The sequence below is a fragment of the Aristolochia californica genome, unplaced genomic scaffold (assembly GCF_029961685.1).
Source record: "Aristolochia californica isolate CCGP_79_NKW_82.1479 unplaced genomic scaffold, dmAriCali1.0.hap1 SCAF_12, whole genome shotgun sequence".
In the NCBI taxonomy this organism is placed as follows: Eukaryota; Viridiplantae; Streptophyta; class Magnoliopsida; order Piperales; family Aristolochiaceae; genus Aristolochia; species Aristolochia californica.
In genome coordinates, this window is record NW_027181793.1 from 87,781 (window position 1) to 107,450 (window position 19,670).

The following is a 19,670-nucleotide window of genomic DNA, read 5'->3' on the forward strand; positions in this document are numbered from 1 at the left end:
TATTTTCTTGGTATTGAAGTTGTTTCTCATTCTCAAGGCCTATTTTTGTCTCAACGTCGATATATCTCTGATCTCCTTGCTAGCACACGCATGACCAACGCAAAGCCTATCGTTGCACCGCTTGCCACATCTTCTACACTCACACTTCAATTTGGCATGACACTCTCCGATGCATCTGGATATCGAACTATTGTTGGGAGTCTGCAATATTTGTTTCTTACTCGGTCGGACATTTCTTATGTAGTAAATTAGTTATCTTAGTTTATGCATTGCCCCACTACTGATCACCGGGATGATGTCAAGCGTTTGTTACGATATCTCTGTGGGACTCTAGATCATGGTATCGTTTTACATCGACAATCTTCCTTGTCCTTTCATGCATTCTTTGATGCTGATTGGACAGGTAACAAGGATGATTTCACTTCAACCAGTGTTTATATTATTTACCTAGGTCGCAATCTCTTGGAGTTATAAGAAGCAAGGAACTGTGGCCCGATCATCGGTGCTATAAATTTATGCTCCAATCCAGTCTTTCACTCACGCATGAAACATCTTCCTTTCCTCCTCTTTTCTTCCTTTATCTTCTCTCTCGTTGACTCTCTTCTTCTTCCTCTTTTCTTCCTCCTAGTTGCCTCATCTTCCTCTCTCTCTCTCTCTCTCTCTCTCTCTCTCACACACACACACACACACACACACTTTCTCTCTTTTACTTCCCCCTAGTTGCCTCCTCTCCTCTTTCTTTCCCTCTCGCGCCTTCTCTCTGTTGTTTTTTTGAAACCCTCTTAGTTCTCCTTCTTTCTTCTCTCTTTAATATTTTATTTTGAAATTACTAAAATACCCTTAATAGTTCATTTCTTCCTCTTGTATCCAGTAAGCCCTTAATAGTTAATTTCTCCCTCTTGCATCATGTATGCCCTTATTAGTTTATTTCTCCATCTTGCATCCTGTATGCCCATAGTAATTAATTTCTCCCTCTTGTATCCTGTAAGCTATAAAATTATTAGTACTCAAATAAACCACGTTTGCCTCTACAAAGTTGGAAATTCATGAGCCAACTAATGAAGTTGTTTACCAAGAGTTGGGAAATGGGCAAATTATCTTCATGAGATGTCAAACAGTTTTATCCTGTTCATAAAAAAAGTAACGGAAAGAGGTGGTCGTTCACGTGTAGACAGTTTTGGCCATGACAGCCTAGCTTAGACCGACCTACCGAGCCAGTGCCCACCGGCTTTCTCCAACAATCAGCAGAATGAAGCTTCCATGCAAGCGGCCACCTCCTCCTCTTCTATGGGGCTTGTCGATCCATGAATCTGGCCGCGCACACGATTCCTAACCTTAAAAGCCTGTGAGAGGCACACAGCTGGCTTTCCGCGTTAGAAGCCCGATCAGTCCAGTAATTGAAATCTCGCACCCAATTGAGATTTTCCGGACTACGGACAGTACATATCTGTCCTTGCAAACAACACTGAGTAGGCCCCACACCAGCTGTCCTTTGTCCACCGATTCCAAAAGTACGTTCAGAGTCTCAGACCACATCCTCTCTTCCTCCTCACCCTCCACTCTCCTCTCTACTTAAGCCGGCCGAGTAGCCTCCCCTTCCCTTCCACCACACCACGCATTCCCCACCTGAATCGATGAGAACCGCATCCAACACTTCTCTGTCGCGGAAGCCCAAGAAGCGGACCCGCCCCCCTGATTTCCCCTACCGAGGAGTGCGTCGCCGGAGTTGGGGCCGCTACGTTTCCGAAATTCGCCTTCCCGGCCAGAAGACCCGCATATGGCTCGGCTCCTTCGTCTCCCCCGAGATGGCCGCCCGTGCCTACGACTCTGCTGCCTTCTTCCTCCGCGGCCATTCCGCCAGCCTCAACTTCCCCGACTCCGCCCACCAGCTCCCCAGGCCTCTCTCCTCCTCCCGCCGCGACATCCAGACCGCTGCCGCCAAGGCCGCCGGTTCTGTGCTTGCTGCTGACCTCAAGCAGGACCCAGCTCCGGAACAGAGTGAGGTGTCAGGAACATTCTGGGAAATTGACGAAGAGCTGCTCGGCTTCTTCGTCGACGTCAAGGACGCTCCTCTGCACAGTCCTCTCAGAATCGACGGGTTTCTGCCTGCCGTTGAGGCGTTCAGTAACCAAAATACCCTCTCAGTTCAGGATAATAATACCTTTAACATTTGGAACTGTGTTTTGTGAAGCTCACCAAATTCATATATGCGCAGTCGCAGATTTGCCGTAAAACCCGAAAAGTGTAAATGGGGTACTCGCTTTTAACTGCTTATTTGCCTTAGTATTGTATTATAGGCATTATTTTAGTCAAATTTCTATCAAGCAAGTGTTGTGTTCTCTTTTTCATGATTTTTTTACTCGCTGATGAAGTTTCCACATACTGGGAGGGATCATATCTAAAGACAAAGTTGGGTCAAATCGCTAATAGGCCCAAAGAAAAGGAAACATCTGACAGAAAATTTGACCCGTTGTAGCTTAAATAATTGTGGACTGAATGGAAGCACGCTGTGCAATGATTGAAGATTCTGTTGTGAGACAGTAATTGACTCGGGAGATGAGAGTGGACCAGATTTTAGCTCATATTATAAATTACTAATCCACCCTTCAAGGACTATCCACCTTGGAATTAAACAATCCACTAATTTACAATTAGTACAAACTCTTAGACCCTAACTTATCCAAGTCTAGATTGATTTATAGCTCAACAATGGTTATTGTATTTTAAATTAACCTGAAAGGCTTTAATTAAGGCAGATGTTGTAATATCCAAACACAATAAACTTACACCCAATCTTAGGTGATGCTAGACCAACAATTAGCAAATCTTAGACGAATGATTTCAAAATAAATGTTCTATGAGATTTCTAGAACTTAGTAACTAGAGTTGATAAATGTTAGGGAAAACTAACCGATGAGAACAAGACAAGTAATCAGTAACCATGCACGACACAAAGATTTACGTGGTTCAGCAAATTGTCTACGTCTACGGGAGCTGCAAAAGATTTTATTACTTGAGGAATCTCAATAAGGTTTGTACTCACAGCAGTACACAACCTCACCGTTACAACAACTCCAAAGAGTTCTCTGTAACAGCAGTGACGGGTCCCGAGAGCCTCTCTTCCAGAATGACGCAGAATCACCTCTCCTTGCTGCCTCTACCAATAGCACCGCCTCCCTGCTGCCTCTACCAGCAGCACCAAAACGCCTCCCTGCTGCCTCTACCAGCAGGAGCACCAAAACGCCTCCTTGCTGCCTCCACCAGCAACATCGGGACGCCTCCCTACTGCCTATACCAGCAGCATCAAAATGACTCCCTACTACCTCTACCAGCAGCACCAGAACAACTCCCAACTGCCTCTACCAACAACATCTATGAGATTTCTAGAAGTAGTAACTAGAGTTGATAAATACTATGGGTTAATTTAAATTTGAAGTCCAATATAGTAGACTCACTAGCAATCACCATTGAACTCAAATAACTTCATTCCAAAATGAGCATAATCAAGTATAGTAAAAAAAAAACACCAAATACTTAATAGATTTTAAAATCAAGAGCTCAAATACTTAAGCTTTTTCGAAATACTTTCTTGGTTTGGTACTTCTGAATTGAGCATGGAGGACAAAGTAGGTTGTAGAATTTTGATTGTCAATGAATAGTGAAAAATCATAGATACATTCAAATGGTAAAAAAAATATAATCTTAGAGAGACATTTATCCCAAAAAATGACACTCTCATTTAGTACACATCAACCAAATCAATTTTAAAATCCTTGAAAAAATATTCTATATTCATGATTTGAGTTGCTAATTACAATGGTAAATCACTTATCATTTGTAGTGATATGTGTTGGTTAATTTGAATTTGGAAGCATGTCTATATTTTTGTCTTGAAGAGTATCATTGTTTCAATTGACCTTCCTAAGTCTCTTCTCTCTTTTCTTCAAGGAGTTTGGTTGATGTTAGAAAACCTTCCTAAGTTGCTTATGCCTATGAGAAAATCATTCAATAGGTCGACCTTCAAGAGAGTCATTCAGTTGGTTATCCAGTCGAGGATTGTTCTATTGGTTAGACTTTTTTTTCAATCCATCTTTGTTTCTTGCATTTTTGCATGGGTTGGACAGTTAGGGCTACTTTGGTTTGTCATCATTATACAGTTCCTCTTTTTCATTTGATCATCTAGGCATAGGGCTTCAACCCGAGACTTTTTTGTCTTCGATTGTTTGGTCGAGCCATAATCGAATAATTGACCTTCATCATCACCTTTCCTAATTTGCATGGAATTCTACAAGCGGCTTTGGTCGATCATTATTGATGTGGATGGGTGTATTGCCATGTCTTTTTTTCTATCCACTTTGCTCATTAAATTTACAATTACTTTCTAAGTGTTTATTATCATCAAATTCCATTTAAAGTTGTTTCAAGTTATTCTTTTTCTCCCCAATGGGTGTTCTTTTTCTTTCTCCATGAGGTAATCCATGGAGTCCTAAAAAATCAACATTTCTTACTTTTATCTTTCTCTTCACCTTACTAAGTCAAGTCTTAGACTCACAAGATCTCTTATTGATCATAAGAAATGTCACAAGATTTCCCACAACATTATTTTTTGTCCTTGTGCACATATATAAATTTTTGTGTAATTTCTTTTTAATTGAATCCTTGCTATTTGGAATCCTTGATGTCAGTCCCAAATATGGTTGAAGGTTTCTCCTTCATGAGTTTGGAAATTTTGATTTTTTTTCAAATTACCACTATTCCATTTAAAGTCGTTTCAAATTATTCTTCTTGGCCTGAATCTGTATGGAGTTTCCTTATTCCTCAAGACTTAGTTGGTGACTTGACAGAGTCTCCTTCCTCCTCTAATGAGTAAGATGCAATCTATAAGTGATGGCTCAAAGGAGATACATTAGTAATCAATTGGATGATTAAAAGTATGGAGGAATTTGTGACTAACAATGTTGTCCACTTAGAGCCTGTGAAAGTTATGTGAGACACCGTGACAAGCTCTACTCTAGTTCTGATAGCCTAAAAAGATTGTATGATGATTTTTAGACAATGTATAATACTAAACATGACGGTAAGGATGGCATGTGCCTCACTTCTATTGGCCACATGCCATCCTCATAGCTTGTTTTCTCATTAACAAGTTGCCTTCCTCGATAATACTCACATCTCTTTTTTGGTGATGAGATGTTTTCTCTTCCTTCAAGAGTTTTTGGGTGTACTTGTTTTGTTCATCTTACATCCCCACATACTACTAAATTGGATACCAGGGCGATTAAATGTATCTTTTTGGGCTACTCACGTACTCAAAAAGGATATGTATACTACAGTCCTCTCAAGAAGATGTTTTTTCTAGTGATGTAACATTCTTTGAAGAGCAGCCCTTTTATTCATCCACAAGTGCCCCACCTGGTTTCTCTACAACGAATGAGTTTTATAAGCCTATTGTGTCGATTGATGACTCACAGTTCATGGTCGTGATGACGTACCTACTTTGTTCTCTAAAGCATTGGCCGACACTATGCTTGTGGAATCTCCAGACCCCTCTGAGGTAAATTCTCCTTATCCACCTCGTATTTTTTGTCCTCCATTTGATACTTGATCGATCTCTCTTCGGAAAGAGCCTAGGTCATGCACACGACCATCTACCTCTCACCCCCATCTCTCCTTTTTTATCAACCCATCAGTTATCCTCATCTTGTTGTGAAATTTTGCCATTGTTTCTTCTGTCTCTATTCCTCCGTCTTATCAGGAGGCCCTACAACATCCAGGATGGAAAGTAGCGATGGATGAAGATGTGGCAGTCCTCTAAGAGAATCAGAAGTGGTGACTTGTTCCCCTTCCATCTAAAATAAAAAGTCGGTCGGCAATAAATGGATCTTCACTGTAAAACATAATCTGGATGGCTCTATGACCTGCTTTAAAGCCCGACTCGTGGCTAGCGGCTATACTATTGTTATGAGATTGACAATAAGGAAAAAAATTCACATGTCGCCAAGCTCAACTAGGTATGTATTTTTATTATTTCTTGCTACTAAGTCTTGATGGCATGTTTTACAGCTCGATGTGAATAATGTATTCCTCAATGGCGATATCAAAGAGGAAATTTATATGCAACAACCACCTGGATATGTGGTTGAGGAGAGAAGGTATGCCGCTTACAAAAAAAATTGTATTGTTTGAAGCAATCTCCACGATTTTGGTTTGACTAGTTTAGTCAAGCTATGCTTCGATTCAGGTTCACAAGGTACTCCGTGGACCATTTTGTATTTGTCAAGTATACAAAGAAAGATGTGGTGCTACTTGTTGTGTTTGTGGATTATATTATTTTGAACGGTAGTGATACCGATAGCATCAGTCAAGTCCAACACAAGATATGCAGTGAATTCAAGATAAAGGATTTGGGACTCTTTGAGTACTTCCTTGGTATTGAGGTTCTTTAGTCCAAGCATGGACTTATCTTATCATAGAGGAAATATGTGTTTTACTTTCTTAAAGAAACAAGAATGATGGGATGTCATCTACTGACACCCCTATGGAGACAAATACAAAATTATGTGTTTGTTTTGGAGAAGAAGTTGATGTGAGCAAATATCAAAGGGTAGTTGGAAAGCTGATTTATCTCACTGTGACCAGACTGGATATTTCTTTTGCAGTTAGTGTGGTCAGTTAGTATATGCATAAACTCAGATTTCTCATTGCCAGGTGTTGACGTGAGAACCAAAAATAAAGAACGGACGAGACAATTTATGGTGGTTCAGCTGAGCCTACGTCTACCGGAGCGATAGGGATAAATCTTTCACTAATGATAATCAGGGTTACATAATCCTGATATAATTTTAAACCCTAGAAGTATTTGTGTTGAAAAGACACAAATACCCTTATACATTAATATCCCCCAACCTTATATTATATGAGTTATATGACACAAATACCCTTATACATTAATATCCCCCAACATTATATTATATGAGTCATATGCTCAACAGTAGGCATTGGAGAGAATTCTCATGAAGTTGTCCAGAAAGAAAGGAAATATTCTGTTATTATTTCCATTAACATGATGTGAAAGGTAAGAAATCAAGAAAAAGAAATAAAGAAAAGAAAAAAAACAATACCGCATCTCTGTTTTACAAAATCCCATTGGGTGTACATAAGTCAGAAAGAGAATCAATAATTACAGGAAACTACTACTTTGCAGGAAATTCACTTTCCAAATTCTTTTGTAAAAAATATTTCAGAAATGTTTTCCATATTTAAGAAAACTAATTAAAACTCATTAAAATATCATAATAATCCAAGTTCTGTTTCACACATCCGGTAAAATATACCAATTTGCTTTTGGTTCATCGTACCTTACAAGAAAGGGCCCCTCGTTTATCAGAGTTTTGCCTTGGATAGTGTTCTCCCCGACAAGAAAGGAAACCTAGTGAAGAGCAGTCCTCCTTAACATGCTTAACATGTCAAAACAAAAATCCAGACTAAACAAATTTCAAATAGTGCGGAAAATAGAAATATGTCCATGAAGTAATCAGGACAAAGCAAAGATATAAACCTGTGCTGTTCCTCCAGAATAGCATCAAAAGCAAGTCATTTAGCTCAGAAAGAAGTGCAGTTCACGGATCCAGAACAGAACTTGCGATAAGAATTAAAATACTAATGGAGACGCATCATAATTGGGTAAGCATTGATGGATGGTTGGATTCATTGCAGTTTATAAGGAGCTTTCTCTTCCTCTCTCTTTAACTCAGTGCAAGTTCACTCAAGCACTCATCTTCTCACTCAATGCAAGTTCACCCAAGCACTCAACAAATTGAGTTTGCAAATTGCTTACCATGTCTAGTATTGAAATTTTATAACTTTCATAAGTGTTCTAGGTGTAGCTCATCTCCCAGAACCAGAGTAAATTTGAATCTTTCATGAATAACATAGAGAATAAAACATTTCTTTTTTGAAAATGGAGAGATTTTATTCAGAGAAAGAACAATATCTTACAAATGAGGTCTACTTGCAATGAGAGACTATAGGGATTCCCCGTTTTTATTGAGTGTCAGCCACAAGTAGGCTGATCTCAGTACATGAGACCAATTACAATTGATATTAGATATAAATCAAAATTTCATGATAACAAGGCCAAAGTTTCCAAGGCGAAGGCTGAGCTCTCGAGCACCACCCAATAACTGATGAGGAGTTGCCTTCAATCTAGATTAGAGTGAGCACCACCCAATAACTGGAAGAGGAGTTGCCTTCAATCAAGATTGGCCCACCAATGGAATCCTGGAAATGTTAAACCCTGACGAAGGCTGAATAACTCGGGTGTGGTGGAATGAATCAGCAACACTGATCAGTCTAGAGTAGGAGGCAATAGTCTCCCTCCATAATTCCACGAATTCTAGCCAGCCCCATGCACCCCGAAGCATTTCCATCACAATTTAGCTAGATGGAACCTCTAGGGGGAGGCATCCACTCCACCAAGTTAATGGGCTTGGGAACCGACATTTGTCCATAATCCTCCAATCTCTCTGCAAAATTCCACCATTCAGTGCCCAGGGCTGAATAAAACATGCCAGCACCCTTGCATATTCCAAAACAACACTATTTGACCTTGCTCTATCTCACCTTCCAATCTGTCCTGCATCTTAAAATGATTTTTCGCTCTGTTAAAAATAATAAATACATAATATTTCAAAGCATAACTGCATAATCCTGGGATGATATATATATCTCCAACAAAAGCATGTAATTTAAATGATGCCAACTAAGAGTGACGTAAGGGCCCATGACCTCACTCTTTAAACCAACATCTGTTCAGTTACCTCAACTTACAGCCTCATATAACCTTAACGCCAGAATCTCATTTTCATCAACAAGAAAAATGCATTTCATGAGCATTGTCATTTGTAGCAGCAAACATAGATATTATATAACTTTCTTGAGTTCCTTTGTGTACCATTCAGAAGTCTTGACAAAACCAAAAGTCCTAACACAAACAATGTCATCTCTTCTGAATCTTGTCATAACTTGGTTCTCATGAAACTATTAAACATAGAATTGGTTCAACTTGCAGATTTGGCCTTTGGCTCAATGGCCACATGGGGAGTTTCTAGTGTAAAGTCATATGCTCAGAACTCACCAGGAGAAGGGATATTGTACGGGCAAGCTTTCATACTCAAAAAAAAAAAGCAAAAACTAAAACAGGATCAACTCTTCAACACTCACAGCCTGCAAGCCCTTCCTCTCTTTATGCCAATAACTGTTTTTAGCTAAACAGACTTCCTTAGCTTTAAATTAGGTCATAACAATGTCATTTCTTTTGCATTTGGTCATAACCAGCTTTCCATGAATTTTTCACATAGGATTGGATCAACTTATCACTCTGTAAACCTGGAAACCTCTCCTCTGTTGATGCCAATACCAACTGTTGACAGAGTTAAATTAGATCGTTTTGTATTCAACAAAGTTCATGCTCAAAGACATGTTCTCAAGAATCTTTTTCCAAATTCCCATTCTTGGTATAAAGCCTTGTTGCACCATCTGCTTCAGGACCCAATCCACCTCATTCAATGGAGCTTGTCTACAAAGCCCATCAATAACCATTTTGTAAGAAAGAAAACTTGGATAAATACCTTTGGAAACCATTTGGACCATAAAATCTTTTGCTTCAACGAATTTTCCACAGTTAAGCAAACCATAAAGTAGAGCCTGATAAGACCCAGAGTTTGGAGCACACCCCTTTAGCTGCATCTTGTTGAGGAGCACCTTAGCTTCATCAATCCTCGCATGTTTACAAAGGCCTGATATTAAAATGTTGAATGTAACTGAATCAGGATAGCAGCCCTCGATCTCCATTCTGTCAAAAAGATCAAATGCTTCATCCAATTTATTGTGCTTGCAGAGGCCATGCATTATGGTTGAATATGTGGTAGCATTAGGCCTAACACCTTGTTTAGGAAGTTCCCCAAGTAATGCAAATGCCGAATCCAACTTTCCAACTTGGCACAAACCTTTTAAAAGGATGTTAAAGCTACAAGTATCAACCTTAACACCCAATTGAGAAGCACTTAGATATATCTCATGGATAACATCATACTGCTTTTCACAGACAAGCATGTTTAGAACACAATTAAACGTTTTCACAGATGGCCAACACTGGAAATCAGGCATTCCTAGAAGAGTTTTCATTGCTTGTTCAGGATGTTTAAATATGTTGTTATAAATCTTTATCAACCTATAAAAAAATTCATCAGAAAGCCTACAATTTTCACTTTTAGCTAGATTTAAGATATCTTCTATGGCATCAAGCATTCGTGCACCAGCAAGCTTCTCAATTATTATGCTATAGAGTGCTTCAGTAGGCTTGTAGTCCTTACGCTGAGATACTTTCCTTAAAGCAGAGAGAACCAATTTAGGCTCACTAATATTTATAAATAATTTTAAGACCTCGTTAGGTGCAAGCCAATCCTTTTGATCTAACCTACTCAGCACATCCTTGTCCTTTTGAAAACCATGGGATGTTGAAGACTTTGAAGGAACAGAAGAAATCTTGTGGCTTGAAACTTTGACTACACAGAGATGGAGTTTTTTCAAACGCCAAACAAGTCGAGGTATTCTACAAACAACATGTCCCACCATATCCCTGTGCAAAAAAAACCAATCAGCTAATACAAAACTTTCCCTTCTTTGAGCTCATAAAAAAAAAACACACTATGTGAGTTAAGAAAGAAATATGAAATAAAAATCAGCAAGCCCCTCGTGGTGCACAAAGATTTTGATTCCTGAAAGTGAAGCCTGACTTTACAACACTATCACCTCGAACTTAGATTCTTCTATTAGTGTGCATCGCCAAAAATTAGTTATTAGCAATATGCTGCTCAGTTAAAACTTTAAAAGTTAAATATATTCAAATGAATGTTTTTGTTACCCTTTAATGCCATAGATGTATTTATCAAGACAAAGAGAATGGCTGCTTAACCTATTCATTTTCATTTAAATCTCTTCTTTGGTGCTGTTAAATCTGATAGTGGTAATATGTAAGAACCAGTCACCAAAAGAACTGTGCAGATAAGGAAGGAAAACATTTTAAACTGAAACCAGGATCAGGATTTGACGTATAAGACCTTCATACCTTTTTCATCATTCTCTAATTTATGCTTTCCGGTAAATGGGGATATTCCAATACTGTTGCAGAGGCATGGGAAGCTTATTTGACTATTGTGTTTGCCCATTGTTTTGAATTTGAAGCAGGTCCACCAGTGGGGAGATCCCAGAATTATTACCCGATACCTTAACAAGAGATGTTCAGACCCATCGGCAATTTCTCATCAAATCTACGATTTGATCAAATCTACGATTGCAGAGCACTACGAGGAATGCATAGATGGTCAGCAGAGCATGTGTTAAGCTAGGAGAATCCAATCTTTTGCTCTTCAATATCATCATAATCAACAAAGATTTAATCCAATACTGAGAACAGTTATCGATGCTTAAAGAATGGTTTTTAAGGTAGCACGTCCATCTAAGAAGGGGATGCCGGGTCATGGCTCAAAAGGAGCCTGCTTGACTTCTTTCAAACACTTCTCCCGCAAGTTTACTCAAGGCCTTAATTAACTGCTCGAAAAATTACATCGTTTCAAAAAAATAGAATTTTGAAGCATGTTTTATGCTATTCAATAATCAACTAAAGGAATATTTGAAACTGCGACATAGCTTTGATGATTCAGTCCACTCTTCAACCTGTCATAACTGTGCAACGTCTGTGCCACTAATCTTTAATTTTTTGACTTCTCTTTCCATTAGAAAAGAAATAACTAATTTCAATCCTATATCCTCGTCTAAGAAAAAAAAAACAACATAAAATTAAAAAGAGATCATCCTGGGCATCAAAGGAAAAATATGACTTTTCACACAATTGGACCATACGACAATTTTAAAAATCAAGGTTAGAAGGACAAAGAAGATGAATAAACAGAGAGAAGAAGGCGGGGGAGAAGTTTGTACCGTTGTTGAAAGCGTTGGTACAGATTGAAGAGGACGGACAAGCGAGCAGGATTTTGCTGTTCAAAACAAAGAGTGTACAAGAACGACAAGTCTCTCAGACGGAGTCCAGGGACGGTAAGAGGGCAGGCGTGGGAAAACCCTTCCCTGCTCGCCCTATCTTTCCTTCTCGAGCGATATTTTTTTATTAATTGAACTTTTAAGTAAAAACAATTTTAGTCACCACTGGATTGCTCCATGCAGCCCACCTCTACTCCAAAACAAATGTACCTCTTCCCCCCTATAACTAGTGTAATTTTAAATAGAGGGATTATATTTGATTTAAGTTTAAAGAAACTTAATTAACATTGTCAATTTTTTCTACTTTAACATGTATATGAACATTGGTCCTACATGGATAAACCTAGAGGGGTGGTGATGGTGTAGAGTGAATAGGTCTGTCAAATTTTAATGGCTATTTTTATCTAAACTTCTATCACAATGCAATCAAGCAAGCAATAAGATCTAACAAACGGTCAACCACAATGAACACCAAGATTTATAACAATTTATAATCACTATTTTAGGTTGCTACTCTAATTCCTAGGAATCTCTTTCCCTGGAGTTAAAAGACACCACAAATTAGCAAAAAACTATAATTTACAATACCATGCCTCAAAGATCGAATTTATAGCACCGGTCCAACACTTGGACTCATAGCCAGCAACAACTAAGTACATGCACCTAGATCCTCATCTGTAACAACCACCCATCAGTTTATCTATTTTGATTAGTTTTATAACTGATCAAGGTTCACTTTCTTTTTAATTATGCACAAGATCTCTTATAAAGCATATTTTTGCAACCAAAGGCACAAATAACAATACACCAATTCCTATGTGAAAAATACTATAATAATAAGCAACTCAACTAAAATCTCGACTATGAATTTCAAAGTATAAGCGCATTGAGAATTGAAAAGCTCACTGCAGATGCTAAATTCTTGAGTGTCATACTTGAGGGAGGTTGTAGCAGAGAAGAGAAGAAAGAAGGAATGAGGAAGAAAGACGAAGGAGGGCAAAAATTAAGGGAGAAGACAATGAGGTGTGAAAGAGAAGAGAAGTTAGCAAGTTGGAATGGTAACTCACCCTTGCCTAAGGGGACAAGCTGCTCAACTTCTACTATTCATAATGACTTGCAATATAACAAAGGACTAAAATATCCTTATACATCTCAATATGAGTCAAGGTTGAAATAAATCGTAATTGTAAGCTATACCATTACATCAATATGTTCTATTTTCTTCAACACTCCCCTCTTGTTGGTGTAAAAAATAAAATATTTTGAGCATGGAGCATGGGGAGGCGAGAGGACCAACTACTATCGCCTTGGTAAATATATCTGCTCATTGATTCTTTGATGGAATGTAATATATAGATAAAACACTAACTTGTAGCTTCTCTTGAACAAAGTGTCAATCTATCTCGATGTGCTTAGTTCATTAATGAAATACAAGATCAATAGCAACATAAATAGTTGATTGGTTGTCACAATAACTTTTTATGAGCCAATTTGTAGGAAAATCAAGCTCAAATAGTAAATATTTAAGGCAACAACTCGCTTACAGAGTATATCCATGGCATGGTATTCAACTTCAACTCTTGACCTTGCCTCTATACTTTGTTTTTTATTTCTCCAATAACCAAATTTACTCCAACCATCGCATAATAGCTAGAGGTAGATTTCTTACAACCAATCAACATTTGTAAACCCTTTAATATTATCCATGACATTTATATAGTAGTCCTTGTCCTAGTTTTTTCTTCAAGTATTGAAGGATTCATTCTAAAGCCAACCTATTAAAATACCATTTTAGGTGTATTTTGATCATTTTGCATATTCTAATTTGTCTTAGCATATAGTTTTAGTTAGATAATTACATTAAACTATAAGGTTTCAAGTTTCATTCAAAATAGAGTTGTAGACTATGAGTTATATGAGTTTTTGTAACTAAGGGTATTTTTATCCTTTTGTAATTATCACATAAACGCTTAATAAAAGAGGGAGCTTGTGTTGCAACTATGGTTTCTTCTTCCCTTCCTCTTCTCTCAAATCTTCTCTTCCTTTTTTCTCCCTCAAGTCTCTTTCTTTACATAGTATCAGAGCAGTGAACGCAGTCTTGGGCGGATCTTCTTCAGTTTTGTAACTTCTTCCTCTTCATTCAACAACCCTATTGAAGGTTCTTCTATAACTTTTGGACTAGTAGGGTAAAAATTCAATCTTTTCTCTTTTATTCTTGCTATAATCTATTGGTTGCTGACTTCTACTCTCAATGCAGTGACTACTATCATTTGAAGCCCTTTAAGGGACCTACTTGAAGCCCTAGCTTCGTTATTGCCTGTAGCCTACCTTGGACCTATGTCATCCCTTGTCATCTTCCCTATTGCTTGCATCATCCATTATTTGTGCAATTAAGCCTCTTTTTACTCAATTTACTATCTCAATTGCAAAGTGCAACTGCTATCTATTGTTGGTTAGGTACATTGAGTCAAATCGTGCCCTAATTTCTTTGATTATGGGGCTCGCTTGCCTACACAAGATAAATTGAATCAGGGAAAGTGATCCTTTGTGTAGTTACATACATAATGCATTTAATTGTGATTTTTTTTGGGAAAATCAAATGGCTTAATCTAGCACACAAATTTTTGTTCGAAAGACAATTGAGCGTTCAAATGGCGAAACTCTCAACCTATTCAAATAACAATTATTAGATTGAATGGGTAAAACAATGTGAATTGGTCAAGGTTTGTTTTGATATTTTTGAAGGCTAGAAGGATGGTTAAATATATTACAGATAATCCCCCTATACTAGTTACTAAGGATAGGGAAGTAGGGGACAATCAAATTATGACATAGTTGGTAAACAATTTGGAGTCAAGATTTAGTGACCATATTTTGAATTGTCAGACAACTAACGAGATGTGGACTACCTTGGCTTCTATTTTATATCAAGAGAGTAATTTGTCTCAGATTTATGAGCTATATGTCATGTATTTTAATATGAAGTGAAGACATCGATGAGCAATAGATTATTTCACTGAAATGAGAGGGGTGTTACAAGAAATCAACACCTTTCCATCCTTTTACTACAAATATTGAGGGCATATATAAGAAAGAGAATCAGATTCAGATTGTCTGGTTCCTAGATGGTTTGGGATAAAAATAGGATGCTATTCAGGCTCAATTATTGGCCAATAAAGATGTAACTACTCTTGCCATGCCTTCAACGGAGTTCTTCAGGCAAAAGGTGAGGCGGTGAATAAAATTGAAAAAGATGTAAGACGATCAAATGTCATTTCACTTAATCTTTAGTTTAGGGTTTAGGGGTTAGGGGCCCACTTACCTTCCTGAATAAATCTTACAGCTAGGTTGGATGAGAGCACAGAGGGAGCAACAAAGGTAATTTGGCCTTATAGATAATATTGCAGGTGTAGTAACGAAGCCAATTGGATCCTTGATTCAGGCAGTCAAAAAAATCATAGAGTAGATTAGACCCCAGTTAAGGATCCACAACTGCTATTCCAGCTATGTTACAGAGCTAAAGTCGACACAAACTTGAACTTTGGATTCTCAGGGGCCAATCTCAGGCTGGCGCTATTAAAAACATTCATCGAGGTAAACTTATCAACTAGACCGAGACCGAGTGAGACCAATTATCAGCCAGACCAACCAGCCAACCAGGCTACGTGAGACCTAGAGAGATTAGCAGTAACATACTACATGATCATTAGAGAATACACTCAGGCCATGCTGAAGCGGAAGCAAAAATTGCAAAGTAAGGATCAACCACCTTGTTATCGTACCTGACAGGATATGTTATAAGCGAGTTTGACCTCTAAGGCATTACAACTCTTCTGTTGTGAATAAAACGGGTCTTCAAACCTAGTCTTCAACATATCTTGAACTCAAGTCTCTAATGAAAGTATCGAGACATTAGTGTACTAATCAGAGCATGAAAGTTGTTTGTCTCTAAAATCAATAACACCGAATTTTCATATGATGGCAGGGTCCTTCAGTTTTCAGCCTCTAAAAAACTGAAATGGTTTTCATAAACCTTAAGCCTTGACTGATGCAAGGACTCCCAAGCAAAGTAGCAAGCATACCAGCACATGAGTAGTAATTAATGGTACTGAAGGGAAGTATGAAATATCAACTACTTTCGAACAAAGAACAAGAGATAAACTTATCTTTGTCATGCAATTCCTCCATGCCGAAAGGCATGATTAGATGAGAAAGGTTTACTTGTTTTCACTTCAACTCAATTTAAATGCCTCTTAAATAGAAAAAAAAAATATGATTCAAGTATAACAAATAGGCACACCAATCCTAAGTACCTATCCAATGTAAATAGCAATTCAAAGGTCCTTAATTGACTAAATTTCAAAAGTCAAGTTCGATCAAATGGACTAGATTTACAATTGGTGAGACAATCCATGTAGCTCGTTCCAATATGATTTCATAATTTGAGGACACTAGTTAGAGAATTGAATTTTCTTATTCAGATTGGTTAGACCAAGTTCAATTAAAATATTTCCAAATATGGGAGCAAGAAAACTTGGATGTTGAAAAAGTCCTCTAATCAATCAATTATATGTAACAACCCATTTTTAAATGCCCTAGTCAATTAAAACTTCAAAACGACCACTTCAAATTATCTTGCTAAAAATGATCCGAGAGTAATAAGGCATGAATAGTAGCAATTATTAGGCTCAGCAAAAAAGATTTTATAATAAAACCACAATAAGTACTTTGTTATGTAGCTTTTTAAATCATAAATCAAAATCCTCCAAAATTGATTTTAAAGTATGGGAGTCTTTTGCATGTCATTTTTTCTCCTAAGAGTTGAGAGAGGAAAATTTTGGGCTATAAACAAGTTCTCAACATTTAAAGATTGAATCATTAAGCTTAGAAAGGGATGTTTTGTCCTTTTTGAAATCTTGATTAAACTAAATTAAAAAATTCCAAAAAATACTTAAAGTCTTTATAATGAATTATAATCACATAGATAGATCACTTGCAAATTTTGGTACCTATCTTGCTTAATAGAAGGATCCAATCTCATTTCACAACTTTTCTAAAATGCATCCTTCGGTCGACTCTTACTTGATTAATTGATTTTCTTTGGGCTTTTTTTTCTCATTCGGTTTCATTTGAATTGGACATCCTGTTGTGTGCACAAACAACTTCGATCAAACACTTTTCAGTCTCAACTTGTCTATTGTTTCTAAATCATTTGATTGACTTTCTTTAGTGTACCTTCTTATTCACGTCTTCATGTACTTTACTCATCCAATCATCATGTTGTACAACTTGTAACAATATTTTCTCTCTCCAATCATTTGGATGACTTACAATTGAATGATCAACTTTCTATATCTTCTTCTCCAACATTTGCATGCAACATGCGATTGATTTGATTTAGATGGTCAAATTTCTTCCTCATTCAACTCTTATTTTCTGGGCTGTTTTGCATAGGTCATCCGATTGACTAGGACCCTTTTGTGTGCCTTGCTTCTTTTCTCCTTTTTTTTCTCCTTCATTTTGGGTCTTGCTTACTTATTGTGCTTGAACTTTCTTGCTTTGGAAATGGTGTTGGTGGGGCATTTGATAATGTACTTTATGGCATGAGCTACCTTTTTCCCTCTTTAATGAGTTGTTCGATTGAATGAATGTGTTACTAGAAATTTTCTTTATTTTTGAGTTTCAAATAAATCTTGATGCATTTCATTAATAACTTGAGTATTTGTTATCATCTGTTGATTTTTTGGAAAAAAGAAATACTTCACTAACTTGTTGTAATTTGAGCACTTAAGCCTCTATTTATACTAGAAGAAACAAGTAAAATCTAATTACAATTAAATTACTTTTATCCTAGTTACACCAAAAGTTAAACACTACAAGATAAGTCCTAAAATAATTGAACAACTACACATAAATAGAAGCCTAACATAACTAAAACACTTTTAACTGAGAGTCTTCTATGAGACCTCATCTTGTGAGACTTTTGTAAGACTCCACCATAATAATGTTGGCTCTATGAGACTTTTTGCTATGAGAATTATGTGAGACTCTCTAATACCCACTCTTCAGCATTCCCTCTCAAGCTGGAGTTTATAACCTCAACTTGCAAGAGAAAAAGTTTTTTGGTCTTCAATCTTCTTTTGCTGATAAAATTCTTCATCTAACTCTCCCTCCCTCGAATATTTTGTCCACATAAAAATTACAACAACATGTGGAATAAATTACCTATTTCTTATACTTCTTTTTTTTCTTCCCCCCCCTCAAGCTAGGGATAAAAAGGACACAGAGGTTCAGTTGGGTCAAAACACAATATGAGAGAAGAAAATCACTCCTAATCTTATGACAAAGCTCCAAACATGAGTCAAAATGGTCATAGTCTAAAACACACTCTGCTCAATTTTAAAGGTGGAAAAATGACCTAACTTTAAGGGTAGCTCAAACACAAATCACCTTTTGGGTGAAGAATAAGATATTTTACTCAAGGTGGATGTTGGGCACACTCTTATACTTTTTAGGTAGTAGAGTTAGGCGTTGCTTTGAAGTGATGAAAATACAAGAAGATAAACTCAAAAAATACTAGAGGAAAACAACTTTAATTGGAAGGAGGCGACTATGCAATACTAATACTTCCAAATGAATCTAGAATATGATTTCTTTTTTTTAAAAACAACTAGGAGAGACTATAACTATAGAGCTTAATAAATTTGACCAAGTATAAATTTTTTGTTGTGACCCCAAGTTTTCGAAGTTAATTATACAAAAGATACACAACCAAGTACCAAAAATATAAAACTCGAAAACACATCGAAGCAAAATATTATATACCTTGAATGAACACATAATGAAGTGATTAAATCTAACAAAAACTATCTTATTAGATGAGAAATTTGGCTAAAAAGTCAAATTTTAGGAGAAAAGAAAACTCAATTCATGTCAATACAAGAAGTGATAATAAGAGAGAAAATAGAAAAAAAAGGAGATTTTTGACAAAACTGACTTTTGACACTTTTGATATCGATATCTCAAAAAATATAACTTAGAATCATGAAAAGTTTATTTCTTAAGAAACTAGACTCAAAGAGATTTAAATTGATATCCAATTTGACATAAAAAGAATCATTTTTGAATATTTTATGACCTCTTGATTTTCTTCGTTTTGTAGTTTAACCCAAATGAGTGAAATCAATACTAGCTCCCTTGTCATGATTTTTGTGGTTTTTTTTTTTTTTTCTAGGTAAGACTGGTTCACATGACCCATCAAGTCTTATGATTTAGCGGTTTACTCGCATAACTTGGCTAAGTCATCCAAGTTTAAGCTTCCCCCAAGTTTACCACTTAGTTCAACCAACTAATGTAGTCCATATTTTATAACATTGGAATCCGCCTTAAAATTCAAATTTATAATGATTTTATTTATAAAATTAATAATTAATTTATACAGAAGATGGAACAAGAAACAACTTTATAACTTCAATTCTTAATTCTCAATTATTTTATTGATATATCGTGGCCTGTGACGCGTATTTATGCTTTAAGAAATCTGAAAATATATTCTTCCTAGTCCGAACCCTTCACTCTCCCCCGTGCAGCGTGCTCTAAACGGGCCTAGAGCG

General features: G+C 36.9%; 2 protein-coding genes across 2 annotated transcripts; one reads left to right on the forward strand and one right to left on the reverse strand.

Annotated features, from left to right (window-relative positions):
* Window positions 1-1,634: 1,634 nt before the first annotated feature.
* Window positions 1,635-2,189, forward strand: LOC137945552 (ethylene-responsive transcription factor ERF036-like). The gene has a single exon (XM_068791487.1). It carries the CDS (start codon window positions 1,635-1,637, stop codon window positions 2,187-2,189), a length of 555 nt encoding a protein of 184 aa, XP_068647588.1.
* Window positions 2,190-7,985: 5,796 nt separating this feature from the next.
* Window positions 7,986-12,156, reverse strand: LOC137946100 (pentatricopeptide repeat-containing protein At3g14580, mitochondrial-like). The gene is made up of 2 exons (XM_068792282.1): window positions 12,001-12,156; window positions 7,986-10,639 (listed from the first exon to the last, which is right to left on the reverse strand). Exon 2 carries the CDS (start codon window positions 10,633-10,635, stop codon window positions 9,439-9,441), a length of 1,197 nt encoding a protein of 398 aa, XP_068648383.1. The 5' UTR covers window positions 10,636-10,639; window positions 12,001-12,156; the 3' UTR covers window positions 7,986-9,438.
* Window positions 12,157-19,670: the final 7,514 nt, after the last annotated feature.